This window comes from Myotis daubentonii, chromosome 3 (assembly GCF_963259705.1).
Source record: "Myotis daubentonii chromosome 3, mMyoDau2.1, whole genome shotgun sequence".
Classification (NCBI taxonomy): Eukaryota; Metazoa; Chordata; class Mammalia; order Chiroptera; family Vespertilionidae; genus Myotis; species Myotis daubentonii.
Window position 1 is genome coordinate 50312575 of NC_081842.1, and position 17423 is coordinate 50329997.

At 39.4% G+C, this 17423-nt stretch overlaps 1 protein-coding gene across 6 annotated transcripts in view; it reads right to left on the reverse strand.

Moving 5' to 3' along the window:
* Positions 1 to 630: 630 nt before the first annotated feature.
* FGF12 (fibroblast growth factor 12) overlaps positions 631 to 17423 on the reverse strand; it is a 538919-nt gene continuing 522126 nt past the window's right edge. For all 6 annotated transcript variants that reach the window (XM_059687391.1, XM_059687394.1, XM_059687393.1 and 3 more), the window contains one exon: positions 631 to 5406. In XM_059687391.1, the coding sequence (XP_059543374.1) occupies positions 5288 to 5406 (119 nt within the window). In that variant the 3' untranslated portion in view covers positions 631 to 5287. The remainder of the gene's footprint in view (positions 5407 to 17423) is intronic.

A 17423-nucleotide genomic window follows, 5' to 3' on the forward strand; every position in this document is an offset into this window, starting at 1 on the left:
TTTTTTCAATCCTTGTCTTCCCTCTAGGTGTCCTTGTTGCATAATCGGCTATATATAAAATCTGAGGACCCTGGCATGTTTGGCTCAGTGGATAAAGCATCTATCCACAACCCAAAAGGTCCAGGGTTCAATTCCGGACAAGGGCACATATCTCAGTTTTGGGGGGCAACCAATTGATGTGTCTCTCTAACACTGATGTTTCTCCCTCCCTGTCTCTCCCCCTCTCCTTCTACTCTCTCTAAAAATCAATGGAAAATATCCTCAGGTGAGGATTAACAACAAAAACAAAATCTTAGTAATATACCTTTTGTAACACTTTCTATCATTACATTATTTATTTATATTTCTGCCTTTTTGGATTTGGAGAGACTATAATTTAGTGTATGATCCCTAAACTCAACTGAGTATGTAGTAAATTATGAATAAATGAATGTGCTCTACTTTTTAATCTTAAAAAAAGAGAAGTGTTAGATTTACCACAGTAACTTCATATTTAGAAACTAATTTTTACTTTTGACTGCAGTGTTCAAAAAAATTTTACTTATTCCCCACCTATAAAGGCATTTTTTTTTAATAAGGCACAGCACTTTTTTAGTGACATTATAGGATAAACACATTAAAAAAAGGAGAGACACTTCCCAAAGAAATTTAATGTAAAAAAAGTGCAAGTATTTTATGTACATGCATGAGCATATCAAGATTATAATTGCTTTTTAGTTTAGGAAGGTTGGGATGTATAAACATTTTACAAATCTGATCTCAAAAAGCCATAATTTGAATAGTCTGTGCTTTAATGCAAAAACAAAACATGAATTTGTTCAGTTTCTCATACAACATGTTTATTAAACATTTCAGTGTCAATAATTTCTTAAGACTGCAACATTGAACCTTGTAATGGAGCTAATACCGATTCTACTCATGGGAGTATATTTTGGACTTTTGAACAACTTTCAGTGAAATGAATGTCACTGTCTTTTTAGGTTGTGCTTGGAGCAAAGACAAAGAAGCTTCAATTCATTCTTTCCAACTAATAAAACATCTAATGGTGAAATCTATGACATTATTTTATGCTATTAGTATAATGTCAAATATATTTTTGCTTCTGTTTGATACCAAAAATCAACATGCCATCTCTGAACATGACCAATTTTCACTTATTTTAGATCTTACATATTGAATATTTAACTTGGGCTCCAGGAAAAAATCCCGAAAAAATAAAGATCAGAGTTTAGCATCTTTTTCCTGCCCTCAAACATAAATTTTCAATTTGCTGTGACTTATCATGGAATCTGTTTCAGGAAGTATAGGTTTATAATATAACTTTTTAGAAATAAAAAAATAATTGCCTCTGCATCAAAAAGGGGATTCAGATCGTGAAGTTCTGAAGGAGCATGTGCTTTGACTAGTGTTCCCACCTGTTTCTTCTTTTATTATAAAGTGGCAATTTATACTATCATTAGAAATATACATTTATATATAAAGTCTTACATTCAAATCTCTTTATTTTTGATTACCTATAACTAAATACCACAAATCAAATAAAAATTCTATATAATTAGTCCTTATTTCAGAAGCATATGTATATTTATTTACACATATATATTTGTAGAACAATCCACTGTTTTAAATGTGATTCTGATTTTTAAAAAACGCTATTTACAATCTCAGCTTTTTATGATATTACAATGAGCAGGGAATTTTTTTATGCTTGAATGTGTTTCACCTTGTGCAGATGAAATGAAGCAACTTCATGGAAACCCTTCTCAGAGCAAGGCCTGGTACATTAAGCCATAAAAGTGCAATAATAGATTCATTATTTCTGGGTCTGTGTTTAAAAAAAATTACTGTTGATGTAGTCATGCTTCTTCACCAAGAAATCAGTGGTCCTAAGTTAGGACCGTCAAACTTTTCAATACATGTTAAGCCATTCTTGATCCTTTGACTTTATCTTAATATTCTCATCTCTTTCTAGAGGCACCACAAGCTCACCCATCTATATATAATACCTATCTACAGCATTGTCATTGTCTTCAACACAGTTCTTCTAAAAAGCTATCTGGGTTATAAGGAGGTCCATAAGGCATCACAATGTTAATCAATTGACATCTCTTTATTGGGCCAGGTCTTTGTGGCTAAAAATGTGCTATAAAATTCATATGTAAAATCCACAACCCAAACTATTACTGCGATCACAAATAGGTTTGCTTGCTGTCCTCCAGTTTCCAGAGTCACAAAAGTCTCTGAATTAGCAAATGGAGCTAAAACACCATTTTGTTTCAAGACCTCAAACTTCTAGCTTAACAAGCAAGTTGGGTATATTGACCAGAAAACTATTTTGTGAGAGTCTCAAAAGTTTTGTCCTCATTCTTAAGCCCAGTGATTTCAAAACATGTTATAATAAGGACTCTTGGGCTAACCATGTATTAACATATAGGTACAGAGCCAATTACAAAGCTTTGCTAGAAGTTATGTTTCTCCTGAGAATTAATTTTTTAAAAACGCTTACTTCACTTATAGGAGAATAATTGAGGGATGAATTGAGACCCAGAATTTGGAATAATGAATATATCAAAGTAAAGAATTATTTTACTTGAATAAACCTGAAAATAAACTATTTAAACTGGCTCATATTTTTGGAGAAAACCAGATAATTATGTTTACAATTGCTAATTTTTTTTAAAAAAAAAAACCTAGACTGTGAATACTGACATTTTCTATGACAGGTTTTGGGTGCTCACAAAGGAAGCAGTAGTTAAGCAAATGCTCACCTGTGCTCTAAACCACAGTCAGGTTCATGTGATAATGTAATATGTTTCTGACTTATTCTCTAACTTAACTGTAACTAAGACAAAGCTAACATCCAAAACATTTTTACTGTGATGAACGTTTGCTTAAATGCTATAGAGGAAAAAAATATATAGAAATTGGGGAGTTAGAACTCTGCTTTTTAACTGCTGTTAGGAAGGAAACAAATGACTCTAGATGACAAACAAGCAGCCACTGAAAACACAGGGAAGAATTCTATTGGAGATTCATACCTCTATCATATTTTTCATAATATTTAACTGGATTAAATGTATTCTGTCATGAAGTTATCTGAGTAATTGATAACACTTTGTGAAAATGGTGTCACTGATGAGTTTGTGGTGAGTGAATACATGGGTGTGGACATAGCCCCATAAGTCATTTCATGCTAAATGAGCCTGTGACCCATTTTGTAGAAGTCTCCTTTTTATGTCTTTAAAGAAAATAAGGCTTTGTGCTTGGGATTTGTTTGGTCCTGAAAGTGACAGGTGCATTTATAATCAAGTTGAATCAAGAGTGACAAGGAGAAATACAACCAGGTTTTTGTTTGTTTGTTTGTGTGTTTGTTTTTTTTACAAGGGCATTCTTTTCCAACATTCCCTTTTTTCTTTAATTTCAATGTCTTTATTTGTTACTTTCCAAGTATTTTGGTTAAACAAATATTTCTTGCAAATTTGTGCTCAAAATCCTTGCCTAGATACATAACTTTCATCCTTTGCAATTGATTAGGCAAATTCTTCCATTTTGTTTTCTGCTAATCTCCTGATAACATTAATAGAATACTTGGTGAAGTACAGGAACCACTATTGGAGAATAATGATTGTGTAGAGTGAGAGAAACTGTGGTGACCTTGAAAGAATACAGCAACCAATGGCAAGGTCATTGAAGTGAGGACCTAGAGTGTCTTCAAAGAGTATACATTTTAGGGAGTAATATTTGGAGCAATACATGCCAGACAGTAGAATTACAGGAGAAGTAACATGCTAAGTCTTCTTAATAATATCCATGAATCAGCATACATTTTTCTAACATTCTGTTTTGTTTTACTTTAATTTGGATGTCTCTACACCATTCCTGATTTGTAGGACTAAGTAGATCTATTTGTTCCAAGGCAAGTGAATAATGTTAATTTCTTCCCTAATATTTTCTAATACTTCAGTATTCCTAACTATGCATTTGCCTTACACTGAGGTTTTTTTTTTTTACTACTTTAAGCTGCTCATACAACCCTGTCTGTTGAAACCATAGCTGTCAATTCCATATTGTTCCTCTAAACCCCAGAAAAATTAAGTCTATTACAAATTCCCAAGGAAACACACTTATTGTCACCTCGACTTATAAACAAGGATATGTATCCATCTGCTTCATAAAATAGTAAGTTAGGAATTTCACAGCCATGCCTCCCAACATCATGGCAGAGTTTGGAAAATGCCGTATACATAAAACTCTGGTAAGTTACAAAGGCAGACATAATTTGGTTTGACCAGTTTTCTAGGGTGTATTTTCTTATGTAAAATTCCTCTTCCTTCTTTCCTGCTGCAAGAGATGATAAAAATTCTCTCTAAGACAACTAGACATGCACCTATACTCTCAAAGTTGTCCACAAAGTCAAAAATCAGACCAAATAGTAAGAGCATGTAAATTGTACATCATTGCCCAGGCATGGTAATAACAAATAATTCCAAAAATTTACTTCAGTCTTAGAAAAAAAATTATCTAAATTACTAAAAAAAAAATGAGATCCTAGGTTAATATCTTTGATAAAAATATGACAATCTCTTAAGAGAATCTGAAACTTTTTATGATGGAATTAAATTTGTTAATACCATTAGATTCAACAGAAGACTATCCTTTGTCTAAAACAATTTTAAATAATAACTTCAAAAATAAATTTTTAAATTTTTCTTGATGTTAAGTGATTCCTTATTACATATTTTCGAGGCATTAAAAATCTATAAGTAAATGTTCAATATCATGGTTTAAAAACATCCTGAAAACAGGATGTAATAATGTGTTAATTTCAGATACCCAAAGAAAATACAAAATCAAAACAAAGCACTCATCACAGCATTACCAAGAGCTTAAGCTATTTAGGGTATTACATCAATTTGTAAGTTCAATTCTACAAAGCCCTTTTCTTTAAGGTAGTAACTTTATTTCTTCTTTATTACAGTTATGTCTTCATTACAATTAGCCTTCTAGTAATAAATGCACAATTTACTTTAATGTTTGTGGAGTCTTTATTTATTTCCCCCTTGCTTATATGTGTGCTAATCTTTGTGCATGTGCATTTTCTACCACGCTGCAACAGGAAAGCTTGGGTTCAATTTTCCTGTCCTACACAAAGGAAGATTTTGGAAGCCACTAGGTCCTGTGTTGCCATTTTATTTTTCTCTCCTTGGGTGGATTTATTGGAAGAAAATGGGTAAAGGAGAAGGGGAAAGGGAAGGGATGAGAGAGGGACAAAGGGAAGAGTTCTCAGCTATGTTGAATCTTGATTCACAACTTTGCCTCCATTCATGGTTGGTGTTCCAGAACTTTTCCTCGAACGCCCTTGTTTTTCTCCAATTTCATGTAGCGATGGCTCTCTGTACATACACACTGGAAAGCAAAATGGCAATAATTACTTGTTATAATTGTAGGCATCAATTTGGCCTCTATAAACATCTCAAATTACAGTTTATTATTCACAATTCTCATCACGAGCTCTTCTTCCCACTGTAAAAACAAGTTTTAACTGGGTAATACATTTAATGAATACACGTGATCCTCTTCCAATTCTATGAATACAAACTCTTAAGTCTTCTTGAACCGCAGATATATGAGTGATTCCTGTTCCCTTATAGATAAGGCTTCAGTCCTTACTTCAGTCCCTACTAACCTACACTACAGGATTTTCATCTAGAGTTAGAGAAGACACTAAGGGTATAACATTTAGAGAATAGAAAACTATATTTTGTTTCTTAGTCCTCAGTCTGCAATTTAGTTTGGGTAGGAAAAAAATCCTTAATACATGCTTCTAATCTTAACCCATTGTAAATATAGGACACTGTTGTGGTAAATTGAAATAGTTATTGTCCTTTTTCAGAGTATCCTATGTAAGAAATGATAATGGGAGAGAAGTCAGAAAAAAAGGAAAAGAAAAAATAACCCCCCCAGTTTTTCCAAGTACTCCAGATTTCCTTCACCAAAGGTAATGAATACAATCTATGGCTTCTTAGCTATTCAGCAATAGGAAAAGTGATTATGCAACCATGTGATTTCAGTTCACATCTATATAAACAGTTCACTTTCTCCTCCATTGTTCTGACTGGCTCTGAAGCTCATTCATCTGTAAATTATCATGGCTGTTGCTAGATTATTACACAGAAAGGACAGTGTTTTATAAGTCATACTTATTCTCATAAAATATGATCAGCATATTGAACACATTTAATAAGATTCATTATATTGTTGTGAGATAGATATGTGACTGTAGAAGAGCATATGGAATATTTCACTTAAATATCTGCAGTTATTTTCATCCTTGACTTAGAAACAACAGCTAAGTACCCCCACTTATTGAACCATCGCTACAATGCTTAGCTAATCTGAATGGTATTTCTAATCAAATATCCTTCTTCCCTTGGGCTTTGCCTTGGCATTTGAGAGAGTGTGGCTGTGATTGAATAGATGTTGTATGTGGATAAGAGGACCAATTTGGGAGCCACACTGCCTGGGGCCACATGATTATTCAGCCACTTTCTGTCTCTGTGAATTTAGGCACATTTTCAATCTAAAAAATAGCATTTTTGTTGTTGTTACTTGTGTTGTTGATAATAGCCATTCTAACAGGTTTGAAGTGGAAGGGCAGTGGATACAACTGGTGTATCTCATTATAGTTTTGGTTAGCATTTCCCTAATAGCTGTCCATGTATCTATTGGCTGTTTGTATGTCTTTATGGGAGAGGTGTCTGTTTAGGTCCTCTGCCCATTTTTTAATTGGACTGCTTGTTTGATATTGAGTTTTATGAGTTATTTATACATTTTGGATACTAACCCCTCTTTGGATTTGTTTACACCTATCATCTCCCATTCAGTCAGTTGCCTTTTTGTTTCTTTTGCACTATCTCTTTATATAAAAGGCTAAGTGACCATCTGACCATCCGACTGGTAGTTATGACATGTAATGACCACCAGGGGGCAGACGCTCCAACTGGTAGCTCTGATGCACACTGACCACCAGGGAGCAGACACGTAACTCAGGAGCTGCGAGCTGCGGTGACTTAGCAGTGGTGATTCTCAGGTGACATACCCGGAACCAGAGAGGAGGGAGCCTGATTCCGGGGTGTGTAACCCGAGAACCTCCCTCTCACAATTTGGGAGAGTCAGTTTCAGCCCTATTTCCACAGGCCAGGCTGAGGGACCCCACATGCTGGAGGGATCCCTGCTCACTCTGCAGATGTCCTTTGAGCCGTGGCACCACCCCAGGTGTGGCTGGCTGAGGAGGGACTGCAAGAGGTTGGCTCTAGGGTGTGTTCCATCATCTTGCCCAGTCCCACCCCGCTGGCCACCTTCTAATTAATTTCCTTTCACTATGCACCAGGGCACTAGTGTCTGTATATTGCTTTAGGTAATATGATCATTTTAACTATGTTGATTCTTCCAATTCATGAACACGGATTATCTTTCCATTTCTTTGTGTCTTCTTCAATTTCTTTCAGAAATGTATTGATTTCAGTATGTAGGTCCTTCACATGTTTTATTAAGTTTATTCCTAGGTATTTTATTATTTTTGTTGCACCTGCAAGTGGAATTTTTTTTCATTTATTTTCTAAAATATCATCATTAGTATATAGGAATACCATAAGTCTTTGTATATTGACTTTATACTCTACAACATTACTGTATTTGTCTAATAATTTTATTTTGGTGGAGTCTTTAGGGTTTTTCCTATATTAAGAATCATGTCATCTAAAACAAAAGAGAGAGAATTTACTTTTTCATTCTTAATTTGAATGTCTTTTCTTTCTTTCTCCTGTCTGGACTGCTCGGGTTAGAGCTTCCTGAACTCTCTTGAATACTAGTGGTGAGAGCAGGACCCTTTGTCTTGTTCCTGACCTTATTGAGCGTTTTAATCATAAATGGATATTATACCTTGTCAAATACTTTTTCTGCATCTATTGAGGCCAACATTATCCTGATACTAAAACCTGGCAAGGACCACATGAAATAATAAAATTACAGACCACTATCTTTGAGGATAGAGATGCAAAAGTCCTAAAAAAAATACTAGCAAATAGAATATAATACATTAGAAAGATAATATAACACGATCAAGTGTGGCTTACTCAGGGTATAAGGATATGTAAAATATGTAAATATGTAAGTCAATCAATGTGGTACACCACATTAACAAAATAAAGGATAAAAATCATATGATCATACATATGTATTTTTAAATGGGATTTTAAAATATTTCAATTACTGCACTAAGTGGGTCCTCAAATATCCCTAAAGGACTAATTGCCTTTGGCCTAACCTAAGCAGCAAAGTGTACAGAGAAAACTAACTCAAAAAGAATTGACCCTGTAATTTTAAGATGGTGCAAGTGGTAATTACATTTTTTGTCTTTTTTTTTTTACAAAAGACAGAAGATCCTTATGGAAGATTCTACTGGAATCTAAAAGTTTCTTACCTGTATTTCTCTTATAAATAGTGTCAAAATCTCTAAGGTTAAAGCATATATTTATATGTGCTAAATATGGCCATGTATTTATAACTGGTTAGTGCATAGGGGAACTTGGAAGAAGTAATGAGGTGATTTAGTTGGAAAGTTAGTCACATGATGTCAGGAAGCAATTTTTCAGTACTCTGTCACCTAATTGGCTGTAAAAACAACTCTTAAAGACAACTTTAATCCCTTTAATATATCTATTATTTAAAGGTTTTTAAAGCCATTTTAAATTGATTAACTCATTTGATAATTATAATAAGCCCATGAGAAAATTTATTACTGTTTTTGTAAATATCAAAGAAATTAAGCAATTTCCCTGAATTCATATGGTGAGTAGTGACAAAGACAATAAGAATGTAGGGTTTAAAATGCCTAATTGAGCTGAAACCAGTTTGGCTCAGTGGTTAGAGTGTCGGCCTGCGGACTGAAGGGTCCCGGGTTTGATTCCAGTCAAGGGCATGTACCTGGGTTGCAGGCACATCCCCAGTGGGAGATGTGCAGGAGGCAGCTGATTGATGTTTCTCTCTCATCGATGTTTCTAGCTCTCTATCCCTCTCCCTTCCTCTCTGTAAAAAATCAATAAAATATATATTTAAAAAAAATAAAAAATAAAATAAAATGCCTAATTGAGAGAACTTAATAAAAGCATAAAGGCCATTCATCAAATAAATGTACAAATGACTGTTTTATATCAGATAATATTAGTATACCCATATATCAATCACTATCCAACTTGGTGTTACCTCTACTATTACTAATGTCATCCAAAAATGCTAATAAAAACAAATGCAGGATGGCTATTATAAAAACTAAAAACAAACAAACAAAAACAAAACAGAAAATAAGTGTTGGCAAATATGTGAAGAAACTGGAACCTTTGTACATTGCTGGTAGGAATATAAAATGCTCAGCCATTGTGGGAAACAATATGGTGATTATTCAAAAAATTAAACATAGAATTAGAATTACCATATAATCCAAAAATTCTACCTCTGGATATGTACCAAAAACAAATGAAAAGTAGAGACATGAACAGATATTTGCATATCCATGTTCATAGCAGCATTACTTACAATAGCCAAAAAATGGGATCAGACAAAGCATCCATCAATGGATGAATGAATAAACAAAATGTGATGTATACATACAGTGAAATACTGTACAGCCTTAAAGGCAATTCTGACACAAGCATGTATGAACCTTGAGGACATTACACTAAGTGAAATAAACTAGACACAAAATGACAACTAATTTATAATTCTATTTAAGTGAGATACCTACAGTACTTAAATTCATAGAAAGAGAAAGTAGAATGATTGTGGCCAGTAGCTGGAAGAAGGGAGAATGAGAAGTTAATATTTAATGGGTACAGAGTTTCAGTTTGGAAATACGAAAAAGTTTTAGGGATGGATGGTAGCAATAGCTGTAGAGCAATGTAAATGTACTTAATGGCACTGAAATATACACTTAAAATGGTAAATTTTGTGTTGTAAAATTAATAATTACATATAATTTAAACACAATTAATAATTACATATAATTTAAAAAATCACACACAGTTTAAAAACAATGCTCTGAGTGTAAGCTGTAAAAAGAAGTGACTATTAAAGCCAGGGATGTCCTATTTGTCTGGGAAAAGCCAATAATTCCCAAATAGTAAAAAATATTAGTCTTAACACTGTACTATGAAAGAGAGTTGAGATGTAATTGAAGGGGTGTAGCACTGGGGAGAAGATAGCAGAAGCTGATGAGAAAATCCTAAGAGTGCATTTCCTAATACAGCAGCCATTTAGCCATATGTGGTCATTGAGCACTTAAAATACCGCTAATCCTAATTCAAATGTGCTGTAAATATAATCACTATATTTGAAAGACCACACACATGCAAAAATATCTAAATAATAATGACATATCCTATCTAATAAAAGAGAAACATGGTAATTAGCGTACGACCGCTACCCTTCCCATTGGCTAATCAGGGCGATATGCAAATTAACTGCCAGCCAAGATGGCGGCCAGCAGCCAGGCAGCTTGAAACTAACATGAGGCTTGCTTGCTTCAGTGACGGAGGAAACCAATGTTCCCCGCCTGCCTTGCCGGCCTCTGAGCCTGCAGTTTGAAACATGTGACAAATATAGAAGCTAAACAAAACCCCAGAAACCTGCTTTCAGCGAGCAAGGATCTCAGAGCTGGAGTTATACATTGTTTTGATTATAGAACTGAAACAAACCAGATACCTGCTTTCAGGAGCGGAGGCCTAAGAGCTGGAGCCTCAGAGTTAAAGCTGGCCCAGAATAAAAAAAAAAGAAAAAAAGGAGTGGTTGGGAGCTTCCGTCACCTGCCAGCCTGAAAACAGCCCTCAGACCCTCACCCAGACTGGCCAGGCACCCCAGTGGGGACCCCCACACTGAAGGGTATGTGACCAGCTAAAAACAGCATCATCCCCTCACGCAGGCTGGCCAGGCACCCCAGTGGGGACCCCCACCCTGAAGGGTGTGTGACCAGCTGCAAACAGCCATCATCCCCTCACACAGGCTGGCCAGGCACCCCAGTGGGGACTCCCACCCTGATCCAGGACACCCTTCAGGGCAAACCAGCCGGCCCCCACACGTGCACCAGGCTCTATCCTATATAGTGAAAGGGTAATATGCCTCCCAGCACCGGGATCAGCGGAGCCAAAAGGCCTCCCGGCACCGGGATCAGCGTGACAGGGGGCAGCGCCCAAACCCCCTGATCGCCCTGCGGCTCTGTGTGTGACAGGGGGTGGGGCCACAACCTCCCTATCCACCCTGCTCTGTTCATGACAAGGGAAAGTGCCCCAACTCCCTGATCAGCCCTGCTCTGTGCCTGATATGGGGGAGCTCCCCAACCCCCTGATTTCCCTGTGGCTCTGTGTGTGACAGGGTGTGGCGCCCCAACCCCCTGATTGGCCCTGCTCTGTGTGTGACAGGGTGCAGCTCCCCAACCCCCCCCCCCCACGGGCCCTGCTCTGTGTGTGACGGGGTAGAGCCATAGCCTCCCCATCGGCCCTGCCCTGAGTGTGACAGGGTGCAGCACCCCAACCCCATGATCCGCCGTGCTCTGTGTGTGACAGGGGGCGGTGCCCCAACCCCCTGATCGGCCCTGCTCTGTGAGTGACAGGGGGCAGCGCCCCAACCCCCTGATTGGCCCTGCTCTGTGCGTGACAGGGGGTGGCGCTGCAACCTCTCCATCGACCCTGCCTTAAGTGTGACAGGGGGCAGTGCCCCAACCCCCCAATTGGCCCTACCCTGAGCGTGACTGAGGGTGGCATTGCAACCTCCAGATCCGCCCTACTCTGTGCATGACAGGGGCGGCGCCCCAACTCCCCAATTGGCCCTGCTCTGAGCCTGACCAGGGGCTGCACCTAGGGATTGGGCCTGCCCTCTGCCACCCGGGAGCAGGCCTAAGCCAGCAGGTCGTTATCTCCTGAGGGGTCCCAGACTGCGAGAGGGCACAGGCCAGGCTGAGGGACCCCCCCTTTCCTCCCGAGTGCACAAATTTTTTGTGCACTGGGCCTCTAGTCTATATAATAAAAACATAAGTGACTGTTAGGGCAGAACAACCAGAATGACTGGTCGCTATGATGCGCACTGACCACTGGGTAGCAGACACTCAATCCAGGAGCTGCCCCCGGGTGGTCAGTGCGCTCCCACAGGAGGAGCATTGCTCAGCCAGAAGCTGGGCTCACAGCTGGCAAGCACAGCGGTGGTGGTGGGAACCTCTCCCACCTCTGCGGCAACACTAAGGAGCAGCTAGGCGAGCAGTAAGAAGCAGCAAGCAGGAGGGAAGTAAGGAGCAAGGGCTCCTGGACTGCGAGAGGGATGTCTGCCTGCCGGCTTAGGCCCGATCCCCACATAAGCTGGCAGTTGGACATCCCCCGAGGGTTCCTGACTATGAGAGGGTGCAGGCTGGGCTGAAGGTCCCCTCCCCCAGTGCACAATTTTGTGCACTGGGCCTCTAGTACTGATTATAAATTGAAATGATCATATTTTGGATATACTGGGTTGAATTTATTATTAAAATTTGTATCACTTTTTTTGTTTTTTAAATGTGATTACTAGAATATTTTAAATAATTAATATAGCTCATAATATTTCTATTAGGCTGTGCTATCTTAGAAGAATTTGCTGTTCTCTGGAGAGAAGTGCTTTGATGAGAACTAAAGCTATAAATCACTATATGATGGGGAGTTTGGTTGAGAAAACTTCCTGACCTTCTTGGACCTGACCTCCATATGAAGACTTTGAAGAAGCAGAGTGTTGTGAGTGGAAAGTGCCAAGATAGAGCCATTTATGTAGAAGGAACTAAAGTGAAGGCAGGAGGCTATAAAGGATTTTGCATTATGCAGGTCCTACTTATGAATGTTTGAACCATTTGGCTAACCAGGAAACTGCATTATGGATTTTACTTTCTCCTTACCATGGCAACCAGATCACCTACATTTTTCACTTTGAAAAGAACCAATCATTTCACCAGCCAGCATCATCCATATACATAAAGGGCCTAAATGGGAACAGACTTGAAGTTTTTGCATCCTTCATTTACATATTGGACCTAACCAACCCCTGTTAACTAGCCACATCCTTCATTTGCATGGAGGCCCTAAATGACAGCTGCACTTGTGGTTTTTGCTTTTAGAAACCCTGACTTTCTTTGTCCTCTCTAGAGCAAATTTACCTGAATCTGTGCTTCCGGATTGCAATCCCTTGTTCAAATAAATACTTTTTATTCTTTGTTACAACCTAAGCATTTATTTTGGTTAAAGGCATCTTAGATGTCTTTGATAGGATTAACTGGTTCACAAAATATTTACTGATCCTTTTAACTCAGCTTAACTAATCTTACAGCACTTTAGTTCTATTACTGACATTTCATTTTTTCTCTTCTCAAATTTAAATTACTCTTTGCTAACTAATATCCAAAGATCAATTTGTTCAAGCATTAATTTGTTCATTTATTCTATGAACAGGTGAATATTTACTTTGTACCAGGCAATCTGCCTGATTCTGTGTCATCTGCAAAAAATGACCTCTTGACTCCTGCCCTCAAGGAGCTCAAAGCTGAGAGAGAGTGCACAAAACACAGGGTAGGAAGGGCCATAGTGTTAAATGGAAAGGAGTAAATAAGAAAGCTATCTGATTTATCCTAAAAGACGCAGAGTGTTTAGAGAGATGAATGATCTAATAAATAAGGATGAAGAGATGAAATGCTGGTTGTATAAGAAAAACATTGACTGGCTACAGAATGGGGTAAAATAGCGACGTGGTGAGAGGTAGGATTGACAGGACTAATTCGTGTCAGACATCCTGAATTCCTGACTAGACCATTGAAACTTTGATTATGATATATATCAGCTTCAATTTGATAGTAAATGCAGAGTTAATAATATGTCCATCAAGCATATGAGTGCATAGGGGGGAATCTATTTAGTCAATCTCTTTATCTAGAAAAATATCTAACTATGTTTGCACGATATGAATACAGCCAGTCAGATTAGTCAAGAAGAATCTGTCAAACTGAATCTTACTGCATGGATTCCATAGGAAAAGGTTGGGAGTCTTTGAAAATTTCATGAGTTGTTCTGATGCCCTGTGAACACAATCTTATGTTTTAGGAACAAACCTGGCTGAGGTACCAATATGTATGAGAAAAGCTGTTTATCTAATATAGATAATATTTAATACTATAGGCCCAGTGCACAAAAATTTGTGCACTCGGGGGGGGGGGGAGGGGGAAGGGGGAGTACCTCAGCCCGGCCTGTGCTCTCTCACAGTCTGGGACCCCTCAGGAGATAACGACCTGCCGGCTTAGGTCTGCTCCCAGGTGGCAGAGGGCAGGCCCAATCCCTAGGTGCAGCTCCTGGTGGGGCTCAGAGCAGGGCTGATTGGGGAGTTGGGGCACCACCCCCTGTCATGCACAGAGCAGGGCGGATTGGGAGGTTGTGATGCAACCCCCTGTCACGCACAAAGCAGGGCCAATCAGGGGGTTGGGGCGCTGCCCCCTGTCACGCACAGAGCAGGGTCGATCAGGGGGTTGGGGAGCTCCCCCCTGTCACGCACAGAGCAGGGCCCATCAAGGGGTTGAGGAGCTCCCCCTGTCACTCACAGAGTAGGGCCGATAGGGGAGTTGGCGCACCGCCCCCTGTCACACACAGAGCAAGGCAGATCAGGGGCTCGGGGCCCCACCCTCTATCACCCACAGAGCAGGGCCGATCAGGGGGTTGGGCGCCGCCACTCTCACACTCAGCGCAGGGCCAATAGGGAGGTTATGGCTCTACCCTGTCACACACAGAGCAGGGCCTGTGGGGTGGGGGGGTTGGGGGCGCTGCACCCTGTCACACACAGAGCCACAGGGTGATCAGGGGGTTGGGGAGCTCCCCCCTATCAGGCACAGAGCAGGGCTGATCAGGGGCTTGGGGTGCCTTCCCGTGATAGGCAGGTTCCCTATCACGAAAAGAGCAGGGTGGATAGGGAGGTTGTGGCCCCACCCCGTCACACACAGAGCCACAGGGCGATCAGGGGGTTTGGGCCCTGCCCCCTGTCATGCTGATCCCGGTGCCGGGAGGCCTCTCAGCTCCACTGATCCCGGTGCTGGGAGGCATATTACCCTTTTACTATATAAGATAGAGGCCTGGTGCACGTGTGGGGGGCCGGCTGGTTTGCCCTGAAGGGTGTCCTGTATCAGGGTGGGGGTCCCCACTGGGGTGCCTGGCCAGCCTGGATGAGGGGATGATGGCTTTTTGCAGCTGGTCACACACCCTTCAGGGTGGGGGTCCCCACTGGGGTGCCTGGCCAGTCTGGGTGAGGGGCTGAGGGCTGTTTTCAGGCTGGGACTGAAGCTCCCAACTGCTCCTTTTTTTCTTTTTCTTTTTTTATTCTGGACCAGCTTTAGCTCTGAGGCTTGGCTCCAGCTCTGATGCCCCAGCTGCTGAAAACAGGTATTTGGTTTGTTTCGGTTCTATAATCGAAACTCTGTATCAACTCCAGCTCTGAGATCCCAGCTCTCTGAAAGCTGGTTTCTGGGGTTTTGTTTAGCTTCTATATTTGTTACAATGTTTTTTAAACTGAAAGCTCAGAGGCCAGCAAGGCAGGCGAGGAACGTTGGTTTCCTCCATCACTGAAGCAAGCAAGCCTCATGTTCTGTTTAAGCTGCCTGGCTGCCGGCCGCCATCTTGGTTGGCAGTTAATTTGCATATCGCCCTGATTAGCCAATGGGAAGTGTAGCGGTCGAACGCCAATTACCATGTTTCTCTTTTATTAGAGAGGATACTCCAAGTACTATAGTTTTGACTGCAATTAAAAGTGGGGTTTGCTCAGTCAAGCTAATTGACATGTTGAGAAGAGTTATCCTTTTGTTTTGTAGGGAGCTTATTTTAAGCACTTAAGAAAACTAAATAACAAATAATAAATCAAGAGTTACCAATCCCACATGTGAAAATAACATACTTTACTGTACAGTAAACGCTAATCACAATTTTAAACAGCTAGAATTTGAAGTTCCAATCATGTACTAATACCTTTAAGAAACATGTCTAGGATACTGTCTAGGTTCTGATCATCAATAGTTCTATAAGTCTATCTCTCTGAAATTGTGCTCCTCAAAGCATTCCTATCCCATGCAAGACTAAGTTTTTCTCTTCCTAATAATCAGGATCTTATTATTAATTGCAAAGAACCCTAGTAGTTCATAGTACAGTGAAGCTTAAAGAGAGGTCTTTCCTATCACTTTCTATCAAATTATTATTTCATAAGGAATATATATATATATATATCTTTAGGAATCTCGGTTTTTTTTAAATACTTTGTTCTTGAATATGTTCTGATTCCATCTGCTTTATGCATTCTGATCCACTATAGCTGTGATATCGAAGTCTGATATTCTAGTTTCATTTGATGAGGAATATTTTCCAGACTTAAAATCAAGTGAAAAAACAAGCAAACAAAATAATCCACCTCCATATCTTTCTTGTCCTTCCAGCTCCCAATCCTGTTAATAGAAACTCAGATTCAGTGCCACCAGCTACAACAGCTGGAAACAAATCCTCTGATATGGGCAACTTTGGATGCTACTGCCTAATCTTGTCTCATTCAGAACCTTGTAGGCTAGTGTTTGATACAGATTTTATTTTCAGTGGGCATGATTTAACGCTAGCACTGGGTATGGAATTGCTTTCTAAATGGGTTTCTCTCTGATGTCATTTTACACTATTTTCCAACAAATTTGGAGATTAGTCACTGTCCTGATGATGCAATACCTGAACGATGAACAACGTTACCACTCTTTCATCTGGCCCTTCGGGGTTGTCTTTGATCCCGTTTCTTGCCTGCTTTTCTCTTTAATGTAGAAAAAATACTTTGTTTTTTACCCCACAGGATATTTTTGAGATAAATATCACTATTCCTCTTGCATATGTGGTATCATAATAATTTTAGATAAGGGGTAAAGGAGATAATGTCCTGAAAAGGGAAGTATTTCTGATTGGGCTTTAATACCCTTTCTTCAAATAAGTTTTCTTTCCTTATATATTTTTTTCTATTCTGATATATGTTTCAATTTCTTCCTCTTCTTTCCCATCCTCTTACTCCTCTCCCCTCTATCTCCCCACTCTTCCTCTTCTCCTAGATATTTCCTTTTATTCCTCTTTTGACTTTTCTTGATCCATAGTACATTGAAGCCAAAGGGTTCACCTCAGATTTTGGAGTAAAAATGAGGTAGAGAGATTTGATGAGAGAGGATTCTTGCTCATTTGCAGACACAAGGCAAGTGCAGGTTTCTAACAACAGTCCGCATCATGTATTACTTTAACACATAGCAGAAACCCCAGTTCAACCCGTTAACATGAGCAGAACACACCTGTATGGTGGACACCAGTCACCTTGTG